Source organism: Bombus bifarius, unplaced genomic scaffold, assembly GCF_011952205.1.
Source record: "Bombus bifarius isolate JDL3187 unplaced genomic scaffold, Bbif_JDL3187 scf7180000007973, whole genome shotgun sequence".
NCBI classification, from domain to species: Eukaryota; Metazoa; Arthropoda; class Insecta; order Hymenoptera; family Apidae; genus Bombus; species Bombus bifarius.
The window spans coordinates 46,745-63,881 of record NW_022884359.1 but is presented as its reverse complement, the minus strand read 5'-3'; the positions used below and the strand labels follow the sequence as shown (position 1 = coordinate 63,881).

Here is a 17,137-nt window from a genome sequence, read left to right as displayed (position 1 = left end):
GAGAAGATGAAAACTGATACCCAATTGTTATAAATAAATCACTTGATATCGGAATAGTAACACGTGTAATATACAATGTATAAGGTAGAATAGCGCGGTAATAAATGGTTGAAAGAAAATTTACAAAATACAATATGAACATGTATGTATATAACTTCCAAGTCACATAGTATTATAGAGAGATTTTAAGATTGTAGAGATTTAAGATTCACGTCGCATTAAAATACATTAAATAAAATAAACAATCATTTTAAGGAATAACATTTTATTCGTTCTACTTTATGCTTACATATCATTCAATTTGAACGTTAACAATTATATTAAACAATTTAATGCTAAAACGAAAATCCGCGAATATAAGTGGAAGTACTAAAGTACAATAGTTTCTATTTATTATTTTCGTTCGATGCAAACAAAAATAAAATACACACATGCTACATATTAACGAATCGTTAAAGTAAAATTCATCTTACTTGTGAAGTATAAGGAAACGTAACATAAAGAATTGGTAAAATTATAATACGATAACAGCCAAGATACTTCGTTAAAATATTTTCACTTATCAATTTCACATATTTTTGATATCTAATATTTTCCAAATTCTTCGTTTCGAATTCAAAGTATAATAGAAACGCTTATCCGTTTATTTGTTATTAAGCTCCACGTCCGGCTGATGAAGGCGATGTTGCGACGTCAACTGCAATTATTAATTGAATCGTTAGTATCATCGATCAATCGAGTTCTTTAGTTCCTTACGAATAAAGCGTGAAAACGAATGAACGATGCTTTTATAAACTTAATACTTCCGTAACATTTAACAATTCATCTTTGAACAAGTTCATCCTACACTTAAGTTACGATAGTTACGATTTGAAATTGATATTATATGCATTATGCATTGGTATTACATATTGCATATCGTCATTATACAAGATTACTAATTTCATAGCAAATAACGAAAGAAATATGCTGTACGCATAGTAAGACGTTTTACATAAGTAGATTTTCGGACAGCGAAGAATCTATCGTATAAAATGAAATTTGCTTGCATTATTTATTACTATCGTTAAATCTCGTATTAATTCAGCTTACTATGCTTCTTCACTTATTCGTTAAACCCATAATTCATTCGTTTAATTATTCTAAGAAACAGTACCTTTAATAGTATTTGCTAGAATAATGTGAAACTAACGTTTATATAAAGAACGTTTGAAATTTAAATGAGGAAAAGGGAGGAAGACGAACAAGGAAGGAAGGAAGAACATAAACGGAAATAGAAGTGTGACTTAGGGAGAAGCTTGATACTCTGATCCAATCCCGCGTCTAATTAGCATACAAAACCACTATAGACAGTATAAAAGTTACAAAGGAAGGTGCCGAAGAAAGTTAACTTTTTAATGAGGTTTTGCATTACGATAGAACTTAAAATACTTAAGTTACTGATGGGTACAGGTGAAGTTATAGTTTTACAACGGAAGATCTTCAGATAAAAGATTCGCGCTTTAACCAAGTTCCGCAACTCGATAGTACCTGCATTGTTCAAGTTACTGATAGGCGATTCTATTCATTCGTTTTTGCTTTTTCATGAAATCAAATATTTGCATACCCATTGCCGAACGATGAACGACAAAGTGAAAGGGTCGAATCTCGTAGAATCCTGCCTACGCGTCTGAGGAAGAAGCATCTCTTCTTGTCCTTCGAACTTCCTCCCAGGAATAACGAACTCGTTACGCATTCGTAGAGGTTCCATTTCTTGATGTTTGTCGCTGGTAGCCGCGTCTACTTGATTCTCTTGAAGAACGTTGCCCTGTATATGCGAATCGAACCTCTTGCCGTGTCCACCGAAACAGGAATGTCCGAACGCGGAACAACCACCTGTTAAAATGGAAACGAGATTACTTTTACAATTATGAAATTTAACATACTAAACTAATTTAAGAGAAGAAATGATTAAATCAAATACATTTATGATGAAAGACATTTGTCATAAAATATAGTTTACCATTACAGTCTGCTCCTTGTAGTTTACATAAATGTACAGAAATATAAATGTTACTTTTAGAGTATGATATACAGTTACTAGAATTCTAACGTACGTTCGTTCGACTTAACAGTAGAAAATAGCTGCGGTACTTCTCTAACAGACCATTTAACTATTGTTTCATTTGAAAATACTCGACCGTATTTTACTATTTTATAACTATTTCCGACCTCTGGTATCCAGGTTTATACCTTTCGCCAACAAGAGCAAACTTTTTATCAGACAAAGTGTCAAACCATCGACGAGCATCGTAAGAACATAATTTGTATCTCAGCTTATTTTTGAATGTAAAAATTTCGTTAGATTTAAGACAGCGTATTTGCAAAATAAAAGAAAACGCGTATCGTACGGAATGCCAAACTATTAGAAGCTGATAAACGGAAGCGTAAAATCTAATTTCACTTTCAAATTTACTTTCCTCCTTCCGTGATACGAAGTGGAAAAAATAAATGCTTTTAACGGATCACGAACGGGAATTCGTAATATGGAACCTTCGAAATTGATTCTACAGAACGTGGAGCAAGAAAGATTTTATACTTTATAGAACATACATAGCTATATGATCCATTTTAGTAATTAATATTTCTTAGACGATGTAAAATTTGAAAATTAATGGCCCTGCAATAGACGGCAGATATAAAGATAAATACGTAATCCCATAAATTCGAATGTGCAGTACCGTCTTTTAAGTAAAGAAATATAATCGACTACTAAGAGAAAGAGAACGAGACGAATAACACGTTTTCGACCCGTAAGCAAAAAACGTTACACGAAGAAGTAGAAAAATGCTATTCCGAAATAAACGTTTTAGCAAAAACCGAATGATTTCGCGATATAAAATGTGATATACGTTGATATCTGTATACATCTTGTACTATTGCAATATACATGTCGATTTAAACGCAGAGACTCTGTCAACAGGTTGTACAATTTAATTAACAATTACACGAATCATTAAAATATTTTGAGCAACCTATTACCCCTTAACCAAGCCAACATTTACATACTACGTAAGTTTTCATTCTCTGATTGCATAATGAATGAAATTTACTCTCAATATTTCAGTCGTAAACAAGTGTCGCGTGTATGTCACACGACGTATAGTATATTCCTAATCAATTTGCCTTATAGAGTTTACCAATTTTAATATAAATACTTTACGCACGATCAAACTAAAACAGGAGTACGAATAAGAAATCATAAACGAAATTGTATCACCATTCCTGTCATTCGCAACCTATTCACAAATATAAAACGTATTCCATGCCACGATGAAATAAAACGTGGTCCTTAAATAATTTAAAGTTGAATGTACCTACGCGGCATGAATCAATCGAATCTCCTGAAAGCAAATCATAAATCGAGCGGAATAGGAAAAGGAGGAGAAGAGGAAAGAAAGAAAAAAGAATGTATCGCGCGAGAGAGCAAACTAAATGACAAACTAAAAAGCGTGACACGAGACGTGATTGGCCGTACGTGATCGGCAGAAAAAATGAAAAACCAAACGAATCGAACGAGGGCTCGAACTTATTCACTCGATTATTATCTTAAACGAAGGCTGGCTCTAATCGATCAACGGTTTCGAGCTTCTTTCCCCTACCGCGTCCTGTTCGCGCGTTTTAAAAGCTTCGAAAGCTCTTTAAAGGGACTCGATCGCCAGAGAGCTCGTTGCCAACAAGGATTTTCTTTTTTTCTTACACAAAGGTTACTCTGTGAATGGCAAACTACACAGATCGCAAAAATGATTCCTCTTGCTTTTCCTTCGTTTTTAGTTAGCTACAACAAAAGGGAAGGCGAATAGAAAAATTATATAGGAATTATTTTTGTAAGAGGGCATCTACGTTCTTCTATATAAAAAGAGCTCGATCGTTTATCGTTTGACTTGTAACTTGTTTAATAGCTACATATAGTATACGATATAAAATATGAATACTTTTTTAAACAACGTGAAAGAGTCAAGGGATCGAATAGAGCGTTGAAAGTCTAGTAGATTCAAACGAAAAGGCGAAAGTAATTGGAATTCTCTTCTTCGATCATACGAACAAGACTGTACTGTCTGTAGAGGCAAGCGATGGTTCACTGTCGCTCGTTTCTTTTCGTTGTTGCTAAAGGTTGCGATTGCATAAACGTGCGTTAAAGACGCGCTAAATAATAAAATATTCTAACAAAAGATATTAGTTGAAATAGGATGGAAGGTTAATTTAGATTTGAGATATTCCATTTTCATTCGAAGAACATAATATCTACTGTTATATAGATTTTTATAAGAATTTAAATGAAATAAAATTCTCGTTTAAAAATGAAAATATGGATAAGAACACTGTGAGAGGGTTTAGAAGAAAATAAACTATGAGATAACGTTGATAACGAGGTAAGGAATAAAAGTACATCGAGTGGATATTAAAAATTGATAATACATAAAGTGCAGTAACTGTTATATGCAATTATGCCTTGCGTAGTTAGCTCCTTTACATTAAATTTTTAAGAAAACAGAATACAACGTCAACCGGTTGGTTCGTTATAAAACCGGTGAAATTAATAAGAGAGATATTCAGTTTCTCGCTAGATTAATTTAACTACGCTTCTGACAGTTCCTATTGCTAACATATATCAAAGTTTTCGATAAGGAATAGATAAAGTTCAAGCTGTTCACACGAATATTTGTAGAAAGGGTTGATTAACACATTTTGAACATTCTTCTTGATAAACTTCGCTTTTCTAAGTATCCTCGATAAGAGAAGAAACAACCTACACGTGTTAGATCGGATGATGTCAATGAAAATTCAACACGCCCACCTTTTTATGTCCAACAGCTGGAAAATTTTGGTATTTGATATAGCCGGAACTGCGCGATGATACTGGACATCAGAGGCAGCCGCTTGCTATTCGTGGAGGAGATACAGCAAAGTCATAAAATTATCGAAGAACAGCTTTTATCTATGTAAATGCGTGTCTAGATAAACTGAGCAAGTGTAGCCAGGCGAACATAACCACGTACATGTGTCTTTTAATTTAGCTTACCTACGCACACATAAAAATATTTTTTCAGAAAGGAAGAACGAGAACGAGGGACAGTGACATTTTATAGACATTTGAGTCCCCCATCGCGGGCGTATGGCAAACATTCTTACGACCATCGACGAAGATGTTTTATTCTGTCGAAGAGCGTGAATCCTTCGAAAAATCAAACGGACAAATACATGCTTTACGTGTACAGTTAGGAACATAAGTATCTTCAAAACAGAGTAAGCTTTTTAGAATCGGACCAAACGACTTGAATTTTTCTGCCGAGTTAGAAGGATTAGTTTACTAGGTGGACGTGTGAAAGAAGAAGTTGAAAAGTTTTGCAGTTGGTCGGAAACAGGAAGAAAATAGTAAAGGTCACTTTTTACGAGTCTTTTATCTGTAACGAAAACTTTAAAAGTACACTTTGTAGATCTACGTTGGTTAAACACATGCTAAAAATTCCATCGGAATCGGTTACAGAAACAGGCAATGGGCATCGAAAATGAAATATATAGAAACTTTCATCGTTTCGTTTTTCATCGCTTTCATTATTTTTAATCGTTTGCAACTAATAGCCACGTTAACCGATTTCGATGAAATTTTCAGATGACGCAAATCTACAGAACGTATTTTTTAAATTTTTATTTCACATAAAAAAGTTGCGGGTAGCGACCTTTACTATTTCCTTCGCGATTCCGATCAGCTACAATTTTTTCAAAATCTTTTTTACGCTTCTAACTTCTCGAAGAAACGAAAAAGAAAAAAATAAAAGTCGTTCGATCCAATCTAAAAAAAGAAAATTATTCCGTTTTAAAGAAACTAAAAATTGTGCCAATACTTATATTTCTAATTTTATGTACATCGTACGACGTATTCTTTTTTGAACATCGATAAGCAAGAGCGGGCCGTTGAAAAGTCGAAAACGAGAGGCACGAACAAGTCCTTTCGAGTTCTGTACTTCGCGTATATGTACATTCTCACGATAAATCGTTTTTTACTCGAGCCGAGGAAAATAGAAATATTTGCGGGCGACGCGATCTCGACAAACGATTCATTCGCACTTTGTGTTTACGATCGTCGAGAAAATGCATTCCACGACTGGACAGCCTATTCTACTGGCTCCAACTGCAATTGCACGTGCGAACACGAGCGTAAACGAGGTTGGCAGCTCGCATGATTCCATTGTCTCCGGTTACGGATGCGTCAAAATGTAACGACACGTGGTAGCCTGTTTTTATTACTATTTGTACCTTGATTTATCGTGGCAGTATTTATTCGTGATAAAATCGCTATGCTGTTAAAGCTTGTTCCACTGTTTTCCAAGCACTGTTAATGTTCGCTTTTAATGCAGTCGAATGTGTTCGAAAGTGCTCTGTAACCAACCATCAGCGTTCCAGCGATCGTACGAATGTTTAACTTTTAGAAAAGGTCGGCGTATTTTTACCATATTTTTCGTATTAAATATCATCGAATCGATCGACAAGTCTCCAGTCTTTAACGAACGATTATTCTGTTCCGTATTTGTCGATTTCTATCAAATTTTGAAACGAAACGCTGAAGTCGATCAAACGCTGTTCCTGCTTAGATGCTAAAGCCAACAACTGAAATACTGTGACAGCCAGAATGGTAGAAATTTTATAGATTTACACATACATACACACACGCACGGGCGCGCACGCGGTATCATACGAACGGATGACAAAAGGAAAGCAATTATATTAACCGTGGACATTTTCTAGCGGAAACAATTGGAGAAAAGTCAATTACATTTTATACAACGAATGTCAGCGAATTTTGGTTCGCCCGTGAATGTACAAATTTTCGAAACTTCTTTACAATATAAAAAAGTTACATCGATTTGAAGGAAACAAATCGATGTCGTTCGTAGCTGAATTTCATAGAATACGTCTAATGTAGCTGTACCTTTCGATCGTGCGATTAATTTCAACTTTAAACCGTAGTCTCCAATCATTATGTAACAAGTAAAACAAATACCGCGAGTCTTTATACAGAACGAAACTTGAATCGATTCAGTTTCTTTCATTTTAACTTCTCTCCAACTTTAATCCACAGATTAAGGGAAAAAACGAAGCAAACACTACCTCGTTCGTTATGAATATTTGCAAGTTAAAGCTCGCCAAATATTTACAAAACTGCCTACAAATTTTTACAAATACCACGACGTTACATAGGATAAAAATCGAAATTGGCTCAATACTATTTGCTTCGTTTACGTGTAATGCAAATTTTAACCTAAATTGCACTCAAACAAAATAAAATCCGCTTCGATTCTCTATAAATAATAAAATTCGCGCATTTATTAAAAAGGAAAATCGCTGTAAAATATTTTTGCAAAATGCAGGCAAGACGATTTATCGACTTAAACACGCGTTCGATTCTTCTTCGTGAAACGAACGCGAGATTCGTTCCTTATCTCCAAAAATAATTGGGCAGTCAAGGATAATATTGTGCCGAGTAACAATGCAAAACATTTCCATGACGCGTACTGAATTTTCAAAGTGATCTTCACCTCCCAGAGTCACAGTGTCAACGCAGGCAAGATGAAACATCGTTCTTGAAAGGCAACGGTAAAAGAGGAACAACTTGCCGACCTCGTTGTAGGTAGAAACGTCGTTATTTCTGGGATCAAGTGATTTAATAAAAGCGATTCGTCTCCGTAGAAATCTGCCTTTCGCGTTTAAAGCACGCTGAATACTCTGTATTTTATCCAATTTTTATACATTTTCGAATCGTTACATCGGTACGATCAAAAAGAATATTGTATTACCTTCTTTTGTTTAATTTTACAACTGTGTCCTGCTATATCTATACGTGTCGTCCACTATTTGACTTTTCAAAGGTGTTTTAGCTACGTGCATTCTCCTTTTAATCTTCTTTTCTTTTTTCTTTTTTCTTTCTAAAATATCGAAACAAAAAACAAGTATGTACCTTCGCTAAAAAAAAAAAAATCATCTTACTTACACGTACGTTACGCAACGACGTTATTGGAAAAACACGACGCACTTGTTCATTAATTTTACGATCGGCCGTAAGTACTCATTGTCAGTTTGTAATGAGTGAAACAATATCACGTTACTAAATAACGATGATAACGAACACACCGATGCAGAGTATTCGCATTCTTCTACAGATCCAATGATTGTTATCGTTTGTTGCGTAACGAGAGCGTATTCCATTGTTTTCCGATTTCTAGAATTTCGCGAAATTTCGAAATTCTTGCGAGTTCGCGGAAACCGTCTCTTCTTCGTCGCGAGATTGCCCCACTGTCCGACATCGATGCTCGACCGCTTGAATAAATAATCGAGCTTGGAAAATATAATGGAGATGATACAAGACGATGCATATACGTTATTTTTACGTTTCGTTGGAAATCGTTTGGAAAACCTTTTAATGTACCCGAGAAAGTAGGTAATTTTTCTTTCGAATTTAATTCACCGCATGAAAAACTGTTTCGTTAAACGATTTAATTCTTCCTTTGTTTCTTGAATGGTCGATTTACGTAGATTCTTTGATATTTCCCATGCATACATTATAAATTACTTTGAACTTCAACTGATGGGGAACGAGTACCGTTAACGTAATTAAGGCGTAACTTCGTTGACTTTATTATATATTTGCTAATCATTTTTTAATTCTATTAATACACGTGGAAATTACGTGTAATAATAAAACAGAAAATTAGTCGATAGATAATTGATCTTTCTCGTAGTAATTATATCAAGAAAAAACTTATAATCGACTTACGTATGTAAATAAAATAAAATTCTTGTTAATCGCTATACTTTGTCGAATATCGATTTATATCGTCGTTTTTGCCCATATACCCGTGTGTTATTAATGTTTTATAAATATTTTACAAATTCCCCTTGGTTTATTATTAGTAAACTGACTAGTTAGAAAATGAATCAAACGAAGCATACATTCTCCATCCTACTGAATAATGTTCTATCACGCTAATTACTTTTGCCATATTACGTCCACTTGTATTCGATATTCTGCCGTATGATAAACGATATGCAGGTTTTATCGAAATTACGCGACGCCGGATATTGTTCGGATAATCGCGTCTCGGTATGTTCAGAACTCTACTAATAAGCCAATTGTTGGAAAAATTGAATCGTAGGTTACCTTCGATACAATCCTAATCGTTCTAACGAAAGACGTAACGCTCACCCAATTAAAGGTAAAGGGCAAATGAAAGTTCGATCGTACCGCACCTGGCTGGAACAATGCTTTCACGTTAGTTACTCACGAACTACGAGCAAAAGCGATTGTTAATGAACCAGATGTTCGGGAAATAACAGTACATCCGAAGTAACGAGAAAGATGCTTTAATCCCTTGGTTAAGGTGTCTAAATAGAAGAACCTTAAAGGAAAGTCCGTCTATTCATTGATTTTTGAAATTTGGAGAATCGCGTCCAAAAAATGTATCTCCTGGCAAATTATGAACGTCTGTTTAACGTAATTCCTAAATTAAAAATGAGGTTGGCGAATGAATCGGAAGTTCCTCGATGACACAGTTAATCCATCTTTTTTGAAACTTTAAATTTATAGAAAATATAGGATTATAGACTTAACAGCGAATTTCTCATTTGTGAAAATAGTTTTACATAGACAATATACCTTACGCTATACACAGATGGGGCGAGATTAGCTCGTTAGAGTAAAATAACTGTCGATTCGTGAAAACCTTTATAGAGGAATGCCTGCCTGCCTTCGTTGATCGATCTTTATGCCAACTCGTAAAAAATCATTTGATATAATCGCGTACTGTGTCGATTCACTTTCGATGGAATACTACTCACTGTACAAAATACTAAAGTCACGTAATTATTTATTTATACGATATGTATACAATGTTATACGTATTTATCTTAATAAACCGTGTCGTTAAATCGTAATCGTATTTATTACGATTATAGACGAAGAAAAAAGAAGATTGTATTCGAAGATAGTTCTTTTACTTTTCCTATTTGAATCAATTCATACTTAATCAGATATTGATACTTTTCCATACTGTGGTAAAGGGCTAGATTATATATATATATAGATATGTATTATAAGCCGATATATCATCGACGTTATTGAGGTGGTACACGATACTTTTGAGTTCTTGGTAAGTAAAATCCATCCCCCATCATATTTTCCATACATCGAATTATCGTGAGTAATAAGATTTAGATCGGATGGAACCGCAACGAATAAGACGATTAAAGGTACATAATAATGGAACCAATGTAAGGAGGTAAAATTCTTTATAATTGCGATGAAATATTCCTGTACTCGAGCATTAGAGATAAGAATATGCATGAAATATAAATGTTTTTCAATTTCAGTATATATATTTCCTTTCGATAAAAGAATCGTAAAGTTTAATGGAAATATAATTGAAACGCATTTTCTTCGTTAATAACTTTTTGTTTCTTTAAAAATGTAATTTCTTCGTTAAAAATTAATTAAAACCCTCTTGTTCAGAATGGTACGAAGTATAACATAATTTGTAGAAAATTGCTCGCTATTATTTAGGATATAAATGGATACTTGGAATTTTTTAAACGTATGGCATGCTTATAATACAAAAACCACAGGTTTACATTGAAATCATAATGCTCGTTAGGCCACTCACTGTAATGCGATAAGCAGCTGCATATTGTTCGAACACGAAAATGACTACGAATAGAACTCGTACTTGTATGAACTTTTATTACTTCTCTGCCTTTTGTTATTTATATCTCGTGTATTATAAAATATCTTGTACATCTTCAGTGAACTAAAACCAGGATCACGCAACTACGTACTTATGAACGTAAGAACCACTCCCACTAAGCTATTCTTTTCCATCGAAAAGAAAAATGCTGTCAGTATATAAAAAAATCTATTTTGTTATTAAATATTTATAAATTACTTTACCAATATATAAGATGCTTAAGCAATTTCCAATTTCCTGTCCATCTACGAAGTTTCGAAGTAACTCTTTAGCTCCATTTAAATAACGTTAAATTTGACGAGTAAGCCGGTCAGGGAATGCGATAACTCGACGAATAACGTTTACATTTACGAATTAATGGTTTATAAATTTATGGATTCCTCGACGCGTTGTTGAGCAAGTAAAACATGTTACGTGTTTTCTATACGAGCAACTTACAAGACTTCGTATACCATATTATATTTAGAAGAGAACATCGAACGTCGCATTCAAAAAATTCCAAACCAGTTTTAAAAATTTCAAACCAATCTCCGCATCTCGATAACAGCATAAAGTTACGAGAAACTAGTTAGCATATTGTACGTGTATCTCCCTTGACGTCGTACGAGTTTTGTTTTTGTCAACTTTTTAATATAAAGTATATTTACGGCCGATTTAAAGCGATCTAATTAAACAAATCGCTATAAAATTTTATTACGTAGTACTTTCCAGAATCATCGAACAAATTCTGATCGACAGAGCTTCGATCGTTTTACGTTTCTTGTTACAATATTTTGCGAATGGAGCTCGGTATTTTAAATTACACTCGATTAACTTTAACCATAAAAATCATGTTATACGTTATAGAAAAAAATTGTTTTAAAAGTACAGATGAAAATTTCCACGATTCTTTAAAGTGATAAAACAACTACAATGTCGACCACGTACTTGCAAAAAAACAAAACAAGATAAATAAAACGTGGGTCGGTCATACGACACGGACATGATACGCGCACCGTACATCTGTCAGATGTTAACATTTCAGTTATACGTATGTATCGGTTTTTGCTATTACGAAACAAAAATATAAGAGAATTGTCTTTAAATCTTTCGATTATATTCTTTCGTCTCTAACCTACTGTGAGAAATGTATTTAAAAACTAATTAAACAGATTCGTTAGCTATCCATTGAATATGATAAAACGAGTAGAAAAAGTGAGACAAAGAAACATTGAAAGCTTGAAACTATTAATTACGAGATAATTTACATACCCTTGCGATAAAATAATTTATCTGTATCTACCGTTTCGTATTTATTCTCCAACATACATTAATTCCACAAATTTCAAACAATTGCACGAGTGAATCGTGAATAAACTCAATTTACAATTACGTTCGTTAAATTTTCTACGTTTATTATTTATTATTATTTAACAAAAGCAATTCTATTCGATATCCTCGTGCCCGTTCGTTTGTCTAGACATTTTATATACGTTCGAATACCGATCTGCCTTACTTGCATTTTGATCTTGTACGTATAGCGTCGTAAAACATTATACCTTGACCTTACTTTGCCTGCTTAATAATCGTACTGATTACACCTATGATAATTAACAGGTAAGAAACGTCAAAGGATATAATTCGATTTCTGCTATCGATGGAAACTAACGAGTGATCTAACAATTGAATGTCACTGAGAAACAAAAACGTGTACTAAACAGATGAGTACGAATACCTGCGAGTTAGGGGATTTTGTATAATAATGGAGAATCGATGGTTCAATTTCGCATAGCCCGTCTACAAAATAATTTACGGTAAATTCGTGGAATCTATCCGACGTCATTGAAAGCAGCGATAATAATAATTACCATTTTCTGATGTGTAATTAGTCACATATGGAAAAGCTCGTTCGTTCGAAAAAGAATTGTGAAAATTATAGCATCGAGTCTAATTTCATCGAAACGTAAGTCTCGTTTTAAAATATTAAAGGGATACCGATGAACAGACCAAGTAATAAATAAACTACAATTTCAAAGTAAATTCAATGTATCCTAAATCCACTTAGTGAAATATTCTTCGTTATTTTCACTGAAAGGAGTAAAGCCACAGAAACACAAAAGTATTGGACTGGTCTAAAGATGAAAATCAACAGCACGTTCACAATTAACTGTAACTTATTTTATCAAGAGGATCATCGAGAACTGTCTCAACAAGCGCTCGACAGAAAACAAATCGTTTTTCAGCAAATTGATCTAATTTCTATACCAACTTCCGATAATTCGCACGATCGCTAGAAAATTCAAAGATTCTCTATAACCATATTTTCTACTCCGTTTACATAATTATCCCCTACGAAGTGAGGAAAGTTGCTCACAAAAAGAAATCGTTTTATTCACAGCAACACGGGATATTTACTTCCTTCCAGCCGTTTCGCGTCACGTCGATTAAAGTGATCATTAGTTGCGATTCACTTAAACGTAGAATCGAGTTGATCGAAGGGAGTGCACGATTAATTAGCAACGGAAGTATCGACAAATATGAACAAATCCAATTACGCGCGAACACCAAGGCATAATGTAAAACTGTGCACGCTCGTTCGTGTCTTTACCGTCCGGATCAATTGTTACGTAAGTTTAAACTGTGTTTTCAGTATGTTACAAAATGTTCGGTATTTTACAAAATGACGAACGGACGTAGATTCAACGGAGTTGCAACTATTGGATTAAAAAAAACGTTGAATAATTTGAAGCAGAATTACCAACATTAGAATTAAAAAAGAGAAACGTACAAGTTTAATAATGTTCGGTCAAATCTTCGCGTTATACGTAAAAAGAAAGAAAAGAAAACCTCTGATACATTGGATATAACTGTGATTATTCTTACGTTATTCTTTGATCATTTTTCTGTAGATGTTTTGCAGAATGGTGAAACCACGGTGAAATTTTCAAGAAAAATAAGTATTCCATTCAATTTGCTTCGCAATTTTATCGTACGATATAACCCGGTGTATCTTCGCTTGATTTACTGCGTACAATTTAGTTTGAACATATAAACGTTAAAGTTAAATCGAAAGATTATGCGTATGGCATGTCGTATGAAAGTTTTCTTTCCATATCTTAACGCAATGAAACGATCACGGGATTGGAGTATCGACAAACTAAAGGAAAAGGTAATTCGTTTATAATGAAACATTCGGATTAACGCGTAACATCGAGCCAATAATCTTTGTTTGCTATCACGATGAAACTAATTTAAGTTCACGTTACGCCGAACGACCGAGAATTAAGTATTCGTTCGATTGCTCTTAAACTACACCGTAGCTTTTCTGCGGTACAGCGCGGAGTAAAGTTCCTTTTAAATAAAGTTCGTTCTCTGCGAACAACAAAGAGCGAATATCAAAGATTCTCATTCACAATTGTAACAGCCGCTGTCATATTTCTTGTACGTTTGCCTACTGGCAGACGCGTTCTTTTAAAAACGAGAGAACGTTCCTTTCTCCGTTTCACGCCACGATCCTTCGCGAAACGGGTGGTTAAACGATACGAAACACGAAACCACCGAGATCTTTATTAAACTTCGATCGGAACAAATTGAATTATACTCGCCAAGGTCTAATTATAATATGCGGTGTAAAGGTGGAAAATTAGGGGGTTATAAGGAGGCAAATGTACGGAATGGAAATGTACCTGATAGCGTGTGTGATGGGAATTGATATTATTAATAAAATATATAATAAAATTGTTCGAGTAGATCCGAAATTTCCTACTTTTATATTTTTAGGAAAATAAATAATATTCCATTCTCGTATTTCGCTTTCCAAGTCTTAATATTCCTTTACGTTACGTTTAAATAAAAACATTAAACTCAAACTTACTAAATTCGAAATACTTCGCTCGAAACATTCCTACGTTTAGTCTAAAAAACAAATTATCTACTCGAAACAAGCGATAAATATCGATGTACCTTATTTTATGATCACCTTTACTCTCTAAAATGAGAAAATCTTTAGCCCTCCCCTGAAACTCTCGTATAACGCAGAATTCAAGGAAATTTATGGAAGAAGAAAGTTTTATTCTTTAATAATACCCGAGTACTTCCATTACAAAAACAAAAATGTCTGAATCATTCGCATGAGAGCATCTTGTTCCACAACGTTCGCTTCGCTTTAAACCACTAACTCCTCGCTCTCTTCTTTATCAGAGTTCAACAAAAAAAAAAAAAATATTTTAAGAAGGTGAACGATACACGTTTGCCGATAATATCTAAACTCTGAGAGTAGATATCGAGATCGTTCTAATCAAAATCTTCTATTTCGTAACTCATCCTCCTCTTTGAAATATGCAATGACAAATGAAAGAAGAGTTCGAAGCAATAGGAAAACATATGATCGTTTTACAAAACAGAATTCTAATTGACAAGCGCGACAACCAGCGATACATAGCCTACAAAAGAATATTACGAATAGTAGTAAGAAATATTTAATACAAAAATGACCGATAGATACTCGTATAGGGAAGAATCGCGATACTTTTTGTATCTTCGATAAACGCGAAGAAACGATCGGGAAAAGGTACTCTTTGACGATGTATTTCGTGGAATAAGAAATTTCTAAAACAGCCGCAAATGTAAAATAAACAACAATACTCACGTTTAGCGTAAACTGTCTCGCTGACAGACAGTAGAATCACTAGAGTGCAGACCGATACACAGATCGACAGCGGAAGACCGGAAGTCGCGTTGCTCTTCATTCTCTTCTTATGCAAGTTGTATCTCTGGAAGCCGTTCCTGTTGACTGGTCCGAATGACTCGATCGGCAACTGGCAGACGAACCAAAAGATCCGATGCTTCCTCGACGAGCAGGTGGTTGTGAATGAACGAAGGAGACGTTACGCGGTCCTTCTTTTACGAGAGCGGAAACCAGAGTGGCGCAGTCGAACATTGCTGAGTCGAGCACGCTGACTACGCAGACACTGTGGGTGGTATATAATACTGGTTATATACAGGGTGTTGATATGTTGTGAACATGCGGGTTGATAAAACTCATTGAAAGAGACACGAATCGCGGAGACATTTAACTCGTTCGTTAGTGAACTCCTTTGTACTTCGTATGCATATACATGTTACATATACATATGGTCGTGTAACTTTGAAGGTTGATGGAACTCGTTAGAAAGGGTGTACAGATCTCTATTTTGATTCTAAGTGTACGTCGTGGCTTTAAGCCTGAAAATTTCTTGATTTTACTTATAGTTCGTTGGAAGAGTGGAAGTTTAAAAATTGCTGGAATCTCTCAGTTTGAAAATCTTTCGGCGGAATTTCGATCGCATCCTATCTCTTCAAATTTTTGCGAAGAAATTGTTCAACTTTTTCGTAAAACTACCCTTTAATACAATGCCGATTTTTTATTATTGTCTCTGTAAATAACGTATTTCTAGGGGTTAATGCAACTATCAGGAATTGCATCTACGTTGTAAATTTCAACTGGATACGGAATTTATTTTGTGTTTTTGCACTTCTGTAATTCCACCTAACCTACTGATTATCTTTATAGGATTATGTTTCTATGGTATACTTTCTATTGTATTTAGAAACTAGAGTATATAAAAAATGCATTTTGAAAGTATTTGAGCAGAGAAGAACATTATTTAGCTGATATTCAACGATCTTGATATAGTTTCTATAATCAAGCTATTATGCCAAGAACATTAACCCTCTTTGTTACCAACAAAAGAAAATGTAAACTGATCGCTAATCTTAATGCCTATCCTGAACAAATATAATTTTTTTTCTGTAAAGATATGTGAAAAAAAAACGAAAAATATACTTTCCAAAAACCGATAATCCGTTCTAAGAAAAAGCAAGATTTTTCTATAACTTCGATCGTTTGTATGACCTTCTTTCTATATATAAATCGATCTATAGACCAAAGCGCAATATGTAAGCGAGTGTAACTTCTATTTGATTATCCCTTTGTCTCTTTTCCTGTTTGCGAGATAAAAATTCTACATCGTTTAAATCACTTTAAAGAGATCTAGATTTCTGATACAAAAATTTGTAATATTTTTTAAGTTCTCTCCTTTATACAATGTAAATTTTAATAATGCTTTCCATTTCTAGATAGAGCTAATAACAGCACGAGAAACTTTCAATTCCAAATTAAAGGATTCAACAACTTCGTTTACTTTTTTACCCGACACTTGCAATTAACGATTGAGATACGATAATTTTGTACATTTTTAAGAATTTAATTACAACTTGACGCGATATCGGTTAAAAGTAACGTATTTCGTTCCAATGGATGTAGAAATTGAAACAGTACATAATTAAAACGATAAAACGTTGGTACATAGCCAAGAATACTTACCTCCAAGAAGTTTAAATGT

At 34.1% G+C, this 17,137-nt stretch overlaps 1 protein-coding gene across 1 annotated transcript; it reads right to left on the bottom strand.

Moving 5' to 3' along the window:
* Positions 1-372: 372 nt before the first annotated feature.
* Positions 373-15,720, bottom strand: LOC117216711. Its single transcript, XM_033463652.1, has 3 exons — positions 15,403-15,720; positions 1,607-1,875; positions 373-697 (listed from the first exon to the last, which is right to left on the bottom strand). Exons 1-3 carry the CDS (start codon positions 15,500-15,502, stop codon positions 644-646), a joined length of 423 nt encoding a protein of 140 aa, XP_033319543.1. The 5' UTR covers positions 15,503-15,720; the 3' UTR covers positions 373-643.
* Between the last annotated feature and the right edge of the window lie 1,417 nt (positions 15,721-17,137).